This window comes from Periophthalmus magnuspinnatus, chromosome 3 (genome assembly GCF_009829125.3).
Source record: "Periophthalmus magnuspinnatus isolate fPerMag1 chromosome 3, fPerMag1.2.pri, whole genome shotgun sequence".
NCBI lineage: Eukaryota > Metazoa > Chordata > Actinopteri > Gobiiformes > Gobiidae > Periophthalmus > Periophthalmus magnuspinnatus.
The window spans coordinates 30,314,816-30,331,923 of NC_047128.1; the positions used below are offsets into that span (position 1 = coordinate 30,314,816).

General features: G+C 38.2%; 2 protein-coding genes across 3 annotated transcripts; both read right to left on the reverse strand.

Annotated features, from left to right (window-relative positions):
* Window positions 1–62: 62 nt before the first annotated feature.
* Window positions 63–6,875, reverse strand: atxn1l (ataxin 1-like). Of its 2 annotated transcripts, none has more exons than XM_033984305.2 (4): window positions 6,716–6,875; window positions 4,725–5,830; window positions 1,040–4,577; window positions 63–995 (listed from the first exon to the last, which is right to left on the reverse strand). In XM_033984305.2, exons 2-3 carry the CDS (start codon window positions 5,709–5,711, stop codon window positions 3,270–3,272), a joined length of 2,295 nt encoding a protein of 764 aa, XP_033840196.1. In that variant the 5' UTR covers window positions 5,712–5,830; window positions 6,716–6,875; the 3' UTR covers window positions 63–995; window positions 1,040–3,269. The 2 variants fall into 2 exon arrangements, with proteins under 2 accessions (XP_033840196.1, XP_055087233.1); XM_055231258.1 differs by having other exon boundaries at window positions 1,036–4,577.
* Window positions 6,876–7,304: 429 nt separating this feature from the next.
* Window positions 7,305–16,893, reverse strand: mtmr10 (myotubularin related protein 10). Its single transcript, XM_033984294.2, has 15 exons — window positions 16,280–16,893; window positions 15,897–15,951; window positions 14,399–14,535; window positions 13,064–13,136; window positions 12,347–12,489; window positions 11,109–11,202; window positions 10,874–11,021; window positions 10,637–10,724; window positions 10,419–10,504; window positions 10,212–10,342; window positions 9,994–10,134; window positions 9,703–9,875; window positions 9,449–9,619; window positions 9,188–9,370; window positions 7,305–9,017 (listed from the first exon to the last, which is right to left on the reverse strand). Exons 1-15 carry the CDS (start codon window positions 16,334–16,336, stop codon window positions 8,403–8,405), a joined length of 2,295 nt encoding a protein of 764 aa, XP_033840185.1. The 5' UTR covers window positions 16,337–16,893; the 3' UTR covers window positions 7,305–8,402.
* Window positions 16,894–17,108: the final 215 nt, after the last annotated feature.

Below are 17,108 nucleotides of genomic sequence, written 5' to 3' on the forward strand. Positions count from 1 at the left end.
AGTAGTATCCTCTAAATATTTTGGAATTCAAAGAAATAAATTAAATGACAACAACTTCAGTGATGTGTAGTAGTTTATATTTGTATATATTTGTATATATATTTATATATATATTATGTTGCGTTTACTTAACAAACATGATAGATGTGATGTCTCCAAGTTAGCTGTAACAATAAAAATACAATATCTTTGTGTCCTTAAAGTACATAGAATTAAAACAGCAAAACAAACCACCCTTAACAGTTCACAGAGGTACAAATATACAGTACAAATCTATTATTCAAAGGGTACAAATAAAAAGCAACAAAATAGATATTAATGCTTTGTTAAAAAGGTGTGGGATTTGCTAAGGGAGCACTTTGGGTCAATAACTCTAAGGCTTCTCATAAAGATCAATACATATTGGTACAACAGTACAATAAAAGCACTATACAAAGTTCATACAACCTGGATTATTCTTGAGGACTGAATGTTACATGTACTTCTTTGCATATATTCTAGGGATTTTTATTGTTCTTTTGATAGTCACATAACTCAAGTCACCTTGTGCCAAAACAATGTAAAATCTGAAATTACTGAGATTATTAAATCTGTAATTGTCTGTAATGGCTGTTGCCATTTGTCTAATTTAGATAAATATGATCAAGATTAAAGTTACCATTGTGGCTAAATATGACAAAAGGATACCAGATTTTTCCCACAGTAACATCACAATTACATTACCACCAGAGGACAAACTCTCCACCTAAACCCCAATTGTTTCAAAACATATAAGAAAATATTGTAGGTACAGGAATGACAAACTGCATAATGTGTAAAACCTCGGCATTTGGGCACTGGCTTCAGTTGATGCAAAGAAAAACAGTTAAGGTTACAATCTGGGTATTCTGAAAAAGAGAACACTATTTCACCTTCACACATTGTACATAGCAGAAATTTAAGGCATTATCAACAGCATTGGCAAAGCAAAAGTTTAACTATACAAAAGTATAAATCTACACACACACGCGCGCGCGCGCGCACACACACACACACACACACACACAAACACACACGATTTCTTTGACTGTGTGCTTTACATTTTGAGACTCTTCAATTTACCAACACTGAAAAAGGGGCCATTAGTGCAATTAATTACAGTAACATACTGTCAGTGTTTAAACAGAACCCACTTAATAGCGATTAAGATCTTGGTGGCTTGGCTCTGAGCGGAGGGCAAATGGAAAGGCTTGTCTTACCAAAATGTATTTGTTTAAGACATGTCAAGAGGTAAAGCCACAGGTGGCACTGCTTGCACCATTTCCACTCCTAGGATGCATATTGACAAAACTGAAGTGGCTCAAAGCCAAATGAGTATACACTGAGTGACATCTTGACATTTGGTTCCAATGGTTTACTGCTTTACCAGTAAACACAGAGTGAAAACATTATCCATAAAAAGTGTCCTATGACCAGACAGTATTAAGACTGCATATAGCGGTTCTTCCTGCCTCAGAAAGGTGTTCAGTTATTTTAAATAACTATACGGCGTTTACTGCATAGAAAAAGCAGATATTGTGAAATGTTTTCATATGTGCATTGCTCAGAGCATTACTTATGGCAAACCTCCAAGTGTATTTTCCTGAAAGAGATGAATTATATTATGTAAATGGGCAGTTTTTGGTAAATTATGAAAAATGGGATTTCCCTCAGTATACACAAGAGGGAGCTAGAGATGGCCTATATTACACATTTTATTGTGTAGCAGTGAGTGTGACCTGAGCCAGGACTGGTAGTCATTAACACAAGACACGAGCACAGTAAATCTGGACCTCAACCCATGGAGCTACAGTACATGTAATGTACCTAAACAGAAATGTTATAAAAGTGAGTGAAATGGGAATGTTTTCATGTGGAATGCACTCTGCTTCACTGAATGATTTGCATGATCTAATTGCACTTATTTTATACTTTTGGATTTTTGTGACATGACTGTGTCAAGCAGAAAAATTGCAGCACTCTGCTTTGCTAATTGTAAACAGCTTTTAAAAAGAGTTTTAAAAGTATTTTTTTTTCTCACCACATATTCCCTTCATTTAAATAAAAAAACACCCCAAGAGTGATTTATCCTCCAAGGTCAGTGTGAAATAAATGAGCAACATTATCAATGTGCAACACAAGACAATCATTAGATCCACCATAAACCACATGTGAGAGAAGCATGGGACCACAGTTATATAATAGATGATTCAACAACTAACACATCATGGGGGCGAAAAACATTATCATGGATATTCTGAACTTGGAAACCTAGACCCAACCTCCAAATTTGGATGGTCCCAGGAGGAAGTATGCAAACTAGTTGCAACTAAAAAAAAAACACTACTGACATTGCCTAAACAAGTGAACAGAGCACATACAACAAACAACCTCCATAGTGTTCCTCCCTGGCATTTCTTTGCCCTCCTGAAATTGAGGAGAGGCCGTTTCAGAAAATTTCACAATTTTACACTGCCACATATATCATTTGGAAAAGACAAGCTACTGTTTTCTGAATTCTCACATTCACTTATGAACCACAAGTCTCAACCTTAAGTCACAATCAACATTCCAGTGAATGTTTTGGTTTTGTGATTAAGTGAAGTAGTCTGTTATTTAACGGAGAATAATTGAGTAGGGTGTGGCCAAACTCAATTGGGACTAATTAATCATCATAGTGATTACAGGACAAGTACATGATATTACAATTTAAAATGGATAAAAAGCTAGTATACAATATTTCTGCTGATGTCAGAAATGCAACATACAATGACTCATTATCTGCAATGCTGCTGCAGTTCTCTGCAACTCTACTTTTGGCTTCTCGACATAAAAATCACTAAGATTGGCGTGATGATCTGTATTAAATTAAAATGAATTAACATCACCAATCAGTCAATATGTTCTTCCAAAAAGTGATTTGCCTCAACTATTATTAGGAGGTTACTGCAATGTAATAATATAATAATATGTCATATGTAAAGCAATGGTGTCAATGGAGAGGAAGAAAGATTAATGCCACGTCTAAGCACTATGCTACATACTACTATATTACTATTACCAACTTATTATGAAACCTTAGCAGGATGGTAAACCACAGGTCCCTAGCAGGAGACACATTGAACATTTTGTTTTATAGTCGTGCAAAACATAAACATTCTGAGGCTACATTTGCTCTCCATTTTCCTTTTGCTCCATGTCACACTCACATCTTTGTGGTAGTTTCATCCAAAGACACTACCAAGCTGATGCTACTTCCCTGCATTAGAGCGCCCCTCAATGGACAGTTTAACCTCCTGAGGGATGAAAGAGGGCCGTGCAGAGTTCACTGGAGATCGCAGACCATCATCTCCCTTCACGTTGTATCTTTGGAGACTGGGAGAGGACCAGCGTCTCAGATTGGCAACTCCTTGTCCTGCTGATGACCCCTCTGTGTGCAAGTGAAAGCTGCTGTGGCTCCTTGGATGCTCTGCAGAAACTCTGCTTGATCTAACTGATGGTTCAATGTGCCCAACAAACTGCACAGCATCCTCCTTTTCAAGCCCATCTTTTTCTCCCTCTCGTTGCCTCTCTCTGTGCATGCGGTCCAACCTAAAATGAGATGGAGGCCGAGGTTGCTGAGAGACAGGAGGCCCCATGATCTGATGTGCAGATCCAGGTGTAGGTTGACTTTTGCTTGGTGTACTGGAGAATGCCTGTTGTTGAGGATACATTTGTGGCAGTTTCTGTTGCTGCTGCTGCAGAGTGATGGACACACAAACATCTCCTACTTGAAGAGGATGGCAGGGTAAACCATAGAGCTGAGCTGTGCGTTCAGGGCTGCAGGAGGACCAACCTTGTCCAAAAACAAAGAAAGGGTGCTCAGGTGGAACATCAATGGTCACTTTGCTTTGCTGTTCTCCAACTGTGAAGTGAAGCGAAACTAGACCCGATCTCTGTTGGCTTGCATGTATGTTCACCACCATGCTAGAATCAATCTTTAGACCGCCGCTTAGCTCTGCACTTCGCACAAAGTCCTGTGTCTGCAGGTCTTCTACTCGTTTGAGTTCTCCAGTAGCTAGTTGGATAATAGCTCCCTTCATAAAATGTGATGGGGTGGATGATGTGGTGGGAGCTACGCTCTGAGTCAAGTCAGTAATGGGTTGGACAGAGGGCTTGTGGGCTATGTTAGATTCCCCTGAAGATCTTTCAGGTAGGCACACTTTGGCAGAAGAATCTGAGGCTTTAAAGCTGCGGTTAGGCAACTCATTCACTAATCCTGGGTAGTTATGCTGAACTGTGGGTGACTGATGCTGAGCAGTGTACTCAAGGGGAATGAGGACTGGTTGACCGTTGGCTATCACAACTGCATGCCCTGATGATGCTGGCTGCTGTTGGATGCTGTTCATTCGAGAGTCCTTCACAGACTGAGTTGGATGTACATTACGACCAGAGATACTTCCTGTGCTCTCTCCATGGACATCTTTACTTCTTTGTGTGCTCTGAGAGAGGTTCAAAGGAGCAAAGGAGACCTCCTTTCGACCAACATTAGACACCAAACGACCAACCACTTGCTGCACCTGAAAGATCAAAACAAATGTATCTGACTATTCACAAATTCTACAAAAAATATTTTACAAATTTTGAAGCAAAACATTTTCTAAAATGTGGTCCAGTTTTTAACTGCAATATAGTCAATCTTAAACAATCAATAATTACATTCTAACCTCCAAGTCACTGTCTGGGGTGCTCCGCTGACATGGTGAACTTCTGTCTTCTGGCCGACATGTCTGGGTTTCTTCTTGTGTTGAGAAGCTGGTTGACTGTGGCAGATGTACATTTTTCACAGGGTGGGTAACATCTGTGAGAATCTCCCTAGATCCATGGCATTTGTCTCTTCCATTCATTTCTCTCTCACTTGCCTGATGAATACCAGAGGCAGCAGAGGCCCTCACACCATGTGGATGGTAAAACACTGGCACTCCCCGAGAGCCCAACTCTGCTCCAGGTAGACCAGAGCCTAGATGCTGCTGAGGACCTTGCTCTGAAGGCAGCATAAAAGGAACACCAGACACTGGAACTTTAGCAAACGAATGAGCAGCTACTTGGGGCTGAGGAGGCGGGGAAACAACACCTTCCTGCACAACTGGCGGATATGGTACCAAGTGAGACACAGCGTGGGGTTGAGAAATAGAGCCTGTGGGAGACATTAATGAGCCTGGAACAAAACCAGGAGGTATAGCATACGGTACGGCATATGGTGAGGTAACAAACTGAAGAGAGGAATGAGGAATTTGAGCATAGCCAAGAGGATGGGGGTAGGGGAGGCCAGGATGCTGTAGGAGTGGCGAGTGTACAGTATAGGCTGGAGAAATGTGACTTAACACTGGATGAAGAGTGGACGGTGTATATGTAACAGATGGAAGCGCTAATTTGTAGAGCATACTGTACTGGTCAACGGGCACTGCTGGTATACTATCAGAACTTTCCACGCTATAATGTTCAGCTGGCTGAGCCCGCAACCACTCTCCAGTTTTAGCTCCTCCCTGAGCATCACTCTTTGCTGCAGAATTCTGAAGGGAAACAACTTCCTCCTCTCCAACAGCATTCCTACCTCCTCCACCAAAAGTTGCCCCTGCCCCACTGTCAGTGACTGGCAGGTCCCTCTTCTTTGGAGGGAGGCACTCCTGGTTACGCTCCTGAGCTGGTTTCATTGCAATTCTCCAAAAAAGAGTATTAAGTTATTGCACCGCAAAGGAGAAGACACTTGCAAGCCAGTAAGCTTGCACTGAAACCAGCTGCAATATCTCCTGGTCGTCGGGTGGCAAAACACCTAAACACAAAATAAAAAAGTCTTAGATAGCAATTTTTTAAAATGTATTCATGAATACTTGAAATCAGCTAGTCCACAAATGCCGGGGCAAGATTTCACACCCATGGATTGATCTTGAACTAATATATAGAATAATATCATTGGCTTCACTTCAAACAAATTTGGAGGACACTCGTTCAAAAATATATTTTTGATTTTCATGTCATTTGCACAATGAGGTTCCAATAACACATATTTAAGGATTTTAAGTGCCTGTGAGCCAGGTGAAATGTATGTGCAAAGAACATATTTTCAATTCAAGTATTTGTTCAATATTTGTTTATTACAATAAACGAGTTGTTTCCTTAAATAATAAACCATTGTGCACATTAGGCGAGCTTTGATCCTTGTTTACAGGATTGTTACTCAGTGACAGTAATTTAATCTCTACTTTTTCTGCTGTCCATAATGAAAACAGGGAATATTATTATAAACCTTACCAAATTTGTCAAACTAGGTAAAACTAGGCAAGATTTACGGAATCGTAGGTATTTTAACTAGATGATTTTGAGTGTAATTCACTTTAACAACAACTTAAAAAATAAAATCTTCATTTCATCTAACAAGTCTTTTATAATATGCTCATATATTTGCGACACATAACGATATCAAACCTAATAGCCAACATGTTTAGATGTAAGAGGACACATCATTGGTTTAATAAGAATAACGTTACCATTACAACATTACATTGCATTTCATGACGGTTATCAGAGCTCAGATATTTTAGCTTATTGCTAGTTAGCCACGTTAGCTAGCAGAGCTGCAGCTCTTTTTCGGCATAATACAATTACAACACGCTATATATCCGTGATATCATTACATTAGTTTGCTTTGGACACATACCTCTAAATGTCATTGCGGATGGGGTTCCAGTGAAAAAACGCCGATATGCTGAAGAACAAATTAATAAATCAAGGCTAAGGAGTCGAACCCATTTTGGAGGCCAACAGAGGCGCTCTTCAATGACGTCATCACGTTAATTCAATTTCCTGTTTTTACATTCACAAATGCTGGTTACTACAAATCAATTTAATGGCTCCTCTTTGATTTACTTTCTACAATAATCGAATATGTTAGCAGTAAGAAACCCATAGATATACATTATGCCCATCTGTTGAAGTAAGTCATTGGTGATGTGATGCAACTTCCACGTTAGTTCTATTGGGATAAAATGAAGAAAATCAATTAATCTCTACAAAACAAAACACCACAGCACAACGAATGTTCCATTTGGAAAAATAATGTATTGGTTACCTGTTTCATCAAAATCTGATTCAGTGCAAAACGTAAATGATCTGACATTACATTCTTTAGTTAGAAAACTGTAAAGCCTTAAAAAGCCACTCTTCCCACTGCACATTTGAACTGTACAGTATACTGCAACACCACCCAACCCTTAATAAATACAAATTATAATAAAAATCGGTCTAGATTAGAATAATTCCAAAAGACACTGTTAATGATGAGAAAGCATCTAATAAATAGCGTATTGCTTGAGGAAAAGGGTAAATCAACCATTAGATTAGTACCATTCACAAGATTCATAGATTTCAAACACACTCATTGAAAATGGACTTTCCACAATTAATATTTAACAATAATCAAATTAATAAATCAGAATGTGCAATAGAAAGCATTGAAAGAGCTGGTGTTGTAACATTTTTCAACAAACAAGAATGCACAGAATTTTATTAACAACTATTTCCTTATATATGTATATACACACACACACACACACACACATTATGTTTGCATAGCAGTGTCTAACAAAACATAATTTGAAGCTATAAAAATATAAATTCATCTTTTCTTATTTCAGTACAGTCATATTTAGTTTCACTTGTTGCACTAAAAGATGAAGTTAAAGTTAATTTAGAGAAAAATAAACTTAATTATATTTCCTAATAGACTACTCCTGGAATAACTATAAACCCCACAATAATACAGTGTATCACCTGTGTTTCCCTAATTAAATTGTTTATCTTAAAACCTAAATTCCCCAAAAAATAATGCTGCTGGCAATATGATGTAAATATATGCTGCAGAGTTTTTTGGTCCCAAATGCTTTTTGTAAACCAGCTCAGAAGAAAAGAGGAAATGTCAACCACAGGCAATTCTTAAAGGTAGCACTTCCTATGTATATTATAAACCTAAAATTATACATGTTTGCAAGCATTTAATTTAAAGATACATCAAACATCCCACTGCAATCAATCCAAGGCTTATTTTACAGTACACTGTGCCACCAAATTTTATATTTACATATTACTCGTTCTGAAGTTAGTTTGAGTGATTTATTTTACTTTGTTTAACCTAAATTAACCACAGTGTTGTGCCACTATGTGCCTATCAACAACTTTCAGAAGCAGAATGTAAATGCAATGGTAATGGTGTTGAATATGGATCAAATTTTCTTTTTAAATTGCATTAATTCACTACTAGTTATAACACATTTTTTGTCAATAAAATTATGAATCGTTACATACCGATTGACACATGACTGAGCTAACAGGTCATGCAAACTGGATAATCAGACTGTATCATTAAGAGTTTCTGTGGAAAGCCATATCTTTGCACCATTCAGAAACTTGCTTATGGGAGTCCCAAGGGTGCTACGACGGCACAAGTTCCCCACTGGGGTAAAGGGAAATGATGAGGTAAGAAAGTCAGGAAGTGAGTGGGGCTCATCTGAGGAGCCAGCATTAAAATACATACGTCTCTGCTCTGAATGTGGCTTACTGAGGCTCGGCTCTGGAGTGACACCAGGACTTGGCCCTTTGTACTGCCTAAGCTTACACTGCAGCATTTCAATTTCATCAACCAATTGGCAGAGCTTGTGGTATGTTGTTATGGAACCCCCTTTTGGAATGCAGGCTTCAGGAACCCACCGTAAAAAAAAGAGCTTCCAGAGAGCTATATGTGAGGGCAAAATCATGGGAAGTAACAGCCCCTGCAGGTCAACAGTTCGAGAAAACCAGTCTCTGAAATAAAGCTCTGATGGGCTTTCGACCACATCTTTCACTGGTGAGAACTCCGGCTTCAGCTCAGACATAAAAGATGCACGGCGACCAAATGTTCCCTCTCCATCTTTGAGTCCATTTGCCACAGACATTAGGATTCCTTTTACGGAGGCACTGTACACTTTCTGGAACAAAGAGAGAGATTACATTGTCTTGAGTAAATAATACTCTGTAACCTTTCCGCAGAAATAAATTAAGCCTACAGCCTCCACAACAGTGGTCAAAAATAGTGTAAAAAAGAAGTTGGCTTTACTTTCTAAAAATATACAATACAAAAACATTTTGCATTACAAACCTTTGTGCGTCTGAAAGTTTTGACTTCCCCGTTGTGAACACACACGGCGCGTTTTCCTACATACATAGGGTTGTTAAAAAGAGTTTGTTCTTTGGCAGTGAACTGTTGTGACCATTCCCAAACTGGTGGGAAATAAACACTTTGTTCTTCCCCTGGAGGAATAGCCTTTGTTTTGGCAAAATCCTGTAAAAAAAAAAAAAAAAAAGTGATATAATTACAGTTGAACACCTAACATTAAATTCACTAAACTATTGTAGTTACCAATAAATGTCTTGTACGCTGAAGACATGAGTTGAATAGAAAGGTACTAAAGAGTGGAATCCACATGCTGTCGGTTAACACAGTCAAGTAGGTCTCCGTAAATTCAAATGCAGCTGGATACTGGTTAATCATTTGCCATACACAGTCCAAGAAAAGCAAGAACAACGGACACTAGAAAAAGACAACACAGAAAACAAAACATTAGATTACACATTTAACACAAGACTGAAAAGCTAGTTATTGCACAGATATACCTCTTCCTTGTCATTCTTTTTTAAGTGGTTGCATCGATCCAAGAAGCGATGGCCTGCCATCACCCATTCTTTCTGCACCAAGCTTTGAAAGCCTGAGATGGTGCGATATTGAGGGTCCAGCATGAGCTGCACCAGAGAAGAAACAACGCAGTTCAAGTCTCGATCTTCTTCCTCTGTAAAAAATTACAACAATTTTAAAGAGGTGGAATCATGATCGTTAACAAAACAATTATATTAATTATTAAAGATTAAAAATAAAACCATGTTGTGATAACAAAAGGTAAAATGTACCTGAAATGAGAACAGAAAAACTCTTTCCTTCCATGAGGTACACTATCTCAGCAGATTGCTTTAGAAAGGCCCTCACGTACTCAAGCCATCGTGAGTTCTCAATACATGAAAACCATCTCTCTTCTGACTCTTCAAAAGGATCTGCAGGCAGACAAGTATACATTGTAGAAAATTTGTCAAATAATTGCATTAACATTTAAAATGAGTATTAATCTCACCAATAACACAGATCTGTCTAATTTTAGAAAAGGCACTCTGAATGTCTTGGATGTTTGGCAGGCCCTTGTCCAGGTCTACTCTTATAACCTCACTGTGATGGGGGTGGCTTTTTGTGATGGCATTTAAAATCCTGCAGGACAAAACAGGCCATGTTGACTCAATCACATAATCACTCAAAAGGAGGCTTGTTACTAAATTTCACTGACCGTTCAATTTTTTTCTGTTGTATTGGATCCGCAATGTTGGACATGCGGACAAGAGCGCTACCATTAGGGTGATTCCAACACCAGAGCTAAAAATACAATAAAAACATGTTAATGTTTTTAATGTGCCCCCCCCCCCCCCCTCCTCTTCAGCAGTGAAGATAAAGAATTACTGGAAGAACATATTATGAATATGTTAAATGCAACACACTGGTACTTACAGGAATGCGGCTGTCAGAGAAATAGACCGCCAACTGTCTTAGATCCTGATCAGCCAGAGATGCTGGTACCACAATGTACTCAGGTAGACTACATGGAAAAATATCAAAAATTCAATCAATAAATTTAACAAAACATTAATGGTTTATAATAATTCCAAGTGTATTACTCTTGTCAGGCCTGTTTCTAGTGCTAAAAAGGTAAATTATTATGACCATTTACTTTTTTTTCAGACAAACCTTTGAGAGATGCTGTAACATTCATTGATGGCGCACACTCTCCACTCTGTAGCTCCTGTTCTTTTAATCTCTCGATCCCAATCAGAAGGACGGTCAAACACAACAGTCTGTTGACCCACTCTTGGAATTGACCCATTGATTTCAGTTTCTGCCATATTGTTATTACAGGTGATATTTTATTATCTTTGTAAAAAACAAAACAAAAGAACTACCAAATACAACATTTCAATCAAACCTTTTTCTTCATGATATCGCCGCCCTTGATATTCAAAGCCAAATAAAAGGTGGATATCGGCTGGATGTGAATAGTGGGCAATGGCAAGGCAAACCTGGTAAAAGAGTAATCAAAGTTTACGTTTTTCTAAACTTTTTTGTATGGTTTGCAAATTGGCAAGAACCAGACAATGACTGATAAGTGAAACAAACTGGATTGTGAAAATAAACATTATTAATGTACTGCATTAGATCCAATGTATCCAGTATCCAATGTTTTGTAACATCCTATTGAAATGATGGCAAAACAACAGGATTCATTTGATATTCTAAAGAAATTAAATTGGTCTTCCTTTTAACTTCAAATGTTTAGATTCTTCTGTCAGACCAGTGTTTGATGTGATACATTGATCTGTTTCGACAAGTCATTTGCTTGTTGCTGTGACATGTCTTACTGGCTGATTTACAGTCTTTGGCAGGGTCTTTCTTGTGAGAGAGGAAAGATGTCAGCGCCATCTGCAGCCTGACTCCATTAGAACAGTCGACAATCGACATGTCACAGCAACATAACGTGACTCTCGAATTACTGCAGGAAGTGAGAATGACGACAACAACAACAACAACAAAAAACACTGGTAGAAGAATCATTTCAAGGTTCTTTTGAATTGTGTGAATTCTTATTGTTGGGGGGGGCACATGGAATTTATTAGGAGAGGTGACCCAATGACTTTGTAAGTTTGTGTTAAACCAAGCATTCAAATAAAAAGTGGCTACAATGTTTGACAGGCAACAGATCGGCGTTTATCCCTGGCTGGCTATGCATTTGAGTGACTCAACTAAAGAAATACAAAATACAAGAGTGCCCTTTCAGTGAAGCTGTGACTACCAGGACATGGCACAGGGAAACTGTGGGCCACTGTGTGTCTGAAGAAAAGACTGCTCCCTACTCTGCAATTTCCTCTGGTAGTTTATTTTGAGCGGTCTTGTTTCTATATGTTTTAATGGGAAACATTTCAGGCCGTTTGCAATTATATGCAATGTTCCAATGAAATAAAAAAAATTAAAATACATGAGAAATAAAGGCAGTTTAGCATTGGTCAGTGAATGTACTGTCTTGCTGTGGCTGAAAATGTATTCAGTCAAATGAAAACTACAACAGTGTCTCTCAAGTTTGGGTTTTGAGTGTAAAGACAAAAATCTTAATGTATCAAATAATAATAAACAATAAATAAATATATATATATGCACGCTTCCACTCACCTTTTTGGCACTTTCTGGACCAGCTTCATCAAAGCAAAACCTGATAATCCTCAAATCTTTGCAGTACAAGATGAGCTCAGTGGGATTAAACTTCAGCTTTTGGTTTGAACCCAACACTTTCTTTTTCCCCCTTGTGTCATTTACTGAAATAAAGCAAGAGTTTAAACACAGCAACATTAGATTTTAATGGTACCTGCAGCCTTAAAAGTCACATGACCCTGTCAACTGCTTCTGCCTAGAGCTTTTGAGTGCAATCTACACAGTATTTATGGCATTAAAGCTGAACTGCGCAACAAGTAGATGTTATTGCACTGCCTGGAATGTTCCACATTATGGCATTAAACACACAAAAACATCTCCATGGAGATGAGTAGGTGGCAGACCCCCCCCCACCCGAAAAGTTAAAGTGTCAGTTTGTAATTAGATTGGCTGACCCGGCCCTGTTATATTCTCACATAACACCCCTATCTATATAACTGCAGTCTGATAGTGCTAGATTTGGCCTGACAGATAAAAAGAGCACAGGTGAACCTGAACAAAGGCCGGGCAAGGGGAGGGGGGAGACAGATTTTACATATGCCATCTACTGGTAAAAAAAATATATAGGCGGTCACTTTATGTATAATTAATAAATAAATAATACATTCTGCAGAAGACAATTAGAGAGTCCATAAGAAAGAATACAGCCCCAGCCATTATGTATAATCTAAAATGTACCTGTTACAACTTGATCCAAACAAGTCAGTGGGATGTCATGCTCTCCGAGCAAGAGATGGGACAGATGTGTACTCTGTGATTGCAAAGAAAAGCAGAACAAAGATTCTGATGACTATTTGAGATACACCATAAAAAAAGAAAAATCTTTCAAGCAAGATTACCAAGAGTAACATGCTACATTCACTTCAAAATTTGAATATGCCTGTTGACCTCCTCTTGCACTTTTTGATGTGGAAATTGATGATTCAAAATAAAAGTTTATAGCAAAAGAAAAATTAATTTCTGTCAACGGGACAAAATATTTTTTTGAGTAAAGACGTTTGCTGCTTATCCAAGCATCCGAGCAATCAGGCCCCTAATGGGTGCTCTCACATTTGTTAGCATACAGGCTCGCCCAATTCTTTTCCTTGTTTAGGCTTAGACGATGGAGTTATAAATAGGAGATAAATGATGTCTTTCTGTTCAAAGATGGATTGTCTTTCCCAACAAAAATAGCCCCTTTAACTCCCCTCTCAAACCATTTCTTTTCTTTGGCCAAGATCTGTACCTCACTATCTTCAAAGAAGTGGTTAGTGGCTTTGAGATGGCGATGGTTATGCAAAATGATTATGCAAAAATATGCCTCAGGCACAGTTCACACTTAGTGTAGTTCAATAGATCTAGGAAATAAACAGAAACTGTAAACAACAGGAGTGTCAGTTTCAGTGTAGTTAGCTCCTCCCTTCAGACAGATATAAGGCAGTGTCCATCAGCAATCTGACCAGAACTGAAGAAGTGGCTTGGATGAGCAGCGAAACGTCTTTACTCAAAAGCGTTTTATCCAGTTGACAGAATTTCATTTTTCTTTTATTATGGATCATACTTCGATGACTGAGGGATTACACAGCCATCTATACAAGTTTATATTTGACAGCAGTTGTTGGCTGTATATTCCCTGAATGATGAAGTAACTTCCATTGATGAGGCAAACCCAAGAGTACTGTGAGGGGTGGTGGAGAAGGAGGAGGGACTGGTTTGGAAAAGGGCCTTCATCATTCTCTTCATTTCTTTTGTAGTTTGACTGAGTCTAAATCTAGGTCCTGGCACCAATCTCCTGCATGGCGGGAAATGACGCGTTTTCTCACTTATGTGGGCTCACTGACAATGTAGCTCAAGGAAGTGCAATTTCCCTTTCTCTGTGCCAGATGCACACTTGTTCTATTCTTTGTGCTTACATGCAACAGTCTCACAAAAAGTCTCCTAAACAGGTTGGTTACTGTAACTAAACATGACAAAATTTCTCAAAAAATATGTATAATATATAAGTTAATAAGTACAGTAGTACAGAAAACATACCGGTTTTCCAGAGACTTCTTGAGGAATGAATGAGACCTTAAAGTTGGTGCAGATCAACTTCCCCCAAAGATCATCATGACCATTTTCATTGCTGATGCATTTCCTTACAAAGTTTACTTCATTCACTACAATCTCTCCTGGAAACGAAACAAAACAAAACAAATTTAAAATTCTCAAAAACTCATTTGACTTGTATAGTGCTGGACTGTATTTTAAAGGTAACATATGTACAATTGACTTTCACAACCTTTCAATCATGTTAGTGTTCCTACACCATTAACTTATTCATCAACATACAACTTTGAGTAAGTGTAATTTGAGTAATATTGTATTGTCCTGCATTCAAGGCTTGAGTGCTGAGAAAATTTCTGTTTTCTCCTACTTTTCTGTACTCAAAAATTCAAACTTACCATAATGCTTGTTGGGTATAGCTATTTCAACAATAAAAACAAGTAAATAAAAAAAACAGCTGCTTGCTAAAAAGAACTGAAATACCATTTTGGGGTTTCTTAGTTCCGCACTTCAACAGGCTTGTCATTTGGCTTGTTTCCAAGCATCTTTGGGTCAATATTGCTATTTATATTGAACACAATGTAAAATAAGGATCTACATAATATACAGTTTTATACACAATTTCTTTAAAAAAATAAAAAAAAGTTTTTTTTATATGCCTATTCTCCTGAAGAAATGTCAGAAGCATTTTAAAAGAAGCTACAAAAGTTAAACAAGTCTTTTCTGTTAAAATGTACTATTTTGCTCAAATTGTTATTTTGTTATTTTAATTGATACATAAAGTTAAACAAATTTTACAAAAATAAATAAAATGGTGCTATACTCAGCTCAGCGTGAACACCAAACTTAATAGAGGCCTTATAAAACATTTACCCATTTTATTTGAAATAATAAACATGTGGTAATAATTGAGGTTTGTGACCATTCTAGGGTGGTTCCCTACCTGCTAGAATAGGGGGAAAAAAATGAATGATTTGCTAATGATTTAGCATTAGCCAAGTTAAGAGACCTTTGCTCCTAACAAGACCTCAAAAACACAGCTGTAAAAGTTGCCCCAGACATTTGAGTGATGAGAAATGGGTAGGTTTGGGTGGAGTCATTTATGCCCTCACTTCAAAAGGAGCACAGCATAGCCAATGACAGACTGTGCAGTACATTAAAAAATCTGTCCTGAGCCAAAAGTACATTTGAAAACCTTTTGATCAGTGTTAAGGGACGATTACATCAACAATTTAAATGGGAAATAATAGGGCATTTCTGAGGATGTGTGTGTGTGTGGGGGGGGGGGGGTGTGTGTGTGTGTGTGTGGGGTGTGTGTGTGGGTGTGTGTGTGTGTGTGTGGGTGGGTGGGGGTGTGTGGGGGTGTGTGTGCGTGTGTGTGTTACATGAATCTCAGACATCGTGGCTATGATTGCTCTGGTAAAGCTTGTTAGACCTGTTACACACAAGTGTTTTAGTTGATGGTGTGCAAGTTTTGGACACTTACCCAAAAGTAACTGGGGCTCCACCTTTTTAATGGGCGGATCAATGGGCTTCTCTGTCTGGACAGAAACATGAGAATGGGAAAGGGCTCTCCTTTTTTTTTAATACACAGCTATTTATTTACTAGCGTGTACAGTGGATGTTTAACTTGTCCCTAGTTGTAAATGAACAAAGCTGGCTGAATAAACTTGAGACTCGTGGCAACTATAAGAGAATAATGTGCCTATAAAACATTGATTGCAGTTTAACCATCTGCACATGATACGCACAATTACAATAACATGCAAAAAATAGCCATGTAAAATTTACTTTTCTATTAGTAATTATCTGACATATTTGTGATGACTATTAAGACATTGCTTCAATGAAGCTTTAACGAAAACTTACCTGCACAGGAGGAAGATAGGACTTGAAGGTTGGCTTTATGGGTTTTGCTGAAAACATTGTTTATTTCCGCCCTCTTGATGTTGATAGTAAACTGAGGAAAAACATCAAATGATTGCTTCAGAAAAGTTTGCCAGTCCTCAGCTTAAAAAGAGCATTATGTCTGTGTGTAAAATCTTCATCAAGCTTGGTTGATCGGATGTCGGTGCTCCCCGAATCAAGCAAGCAGTCCAGAAGTAAAGAGCGCTGAAAAGTTGACAGAAGTTAATGCAGAGACGTCAGTGTGTTAGCCTGTTAGCTAACAGCTAAGAAATTATCAAATCCAGCCAAACGGTTGAAGAAAAAAAAACATCGTCAATTGGTGGTCGTTGGGTGTTTCGACGTCATATTATTTCCACCTGTTATGAAGATGAGACGTCTTGTAAAGTTACTTCCTTAAAGTTCCACTAATCAGTCAAACGCTGTGCGCAATAAACTGGATTAAACGCCATGTTTATACGAGCCGAGTCCCCGTGGCCCGCCCTTCTTCCGGACTCAACTGTTGCTCCTGCACCTTGGGGTCTATGCCACCTGGATCATGCACTAAACATTTACATTTGTACACTCCTCAGTCCCACCTTCGTCCAATAACTGATTTATAATGATTACTATTGGACTACCATTTCACAACAAAAATGTTCCTCATTACTAAAAAGCATTTCGTGCCATTTTTCTTTGCAATTCAATATATAATCATATTATAAAGATTACAAATCACCAATCAAAACAAAACACTTATGTGGTGAGATGTGGAGAACGTCGAGAAGTTTCAAAAAACTTAAACTTCAAAAAA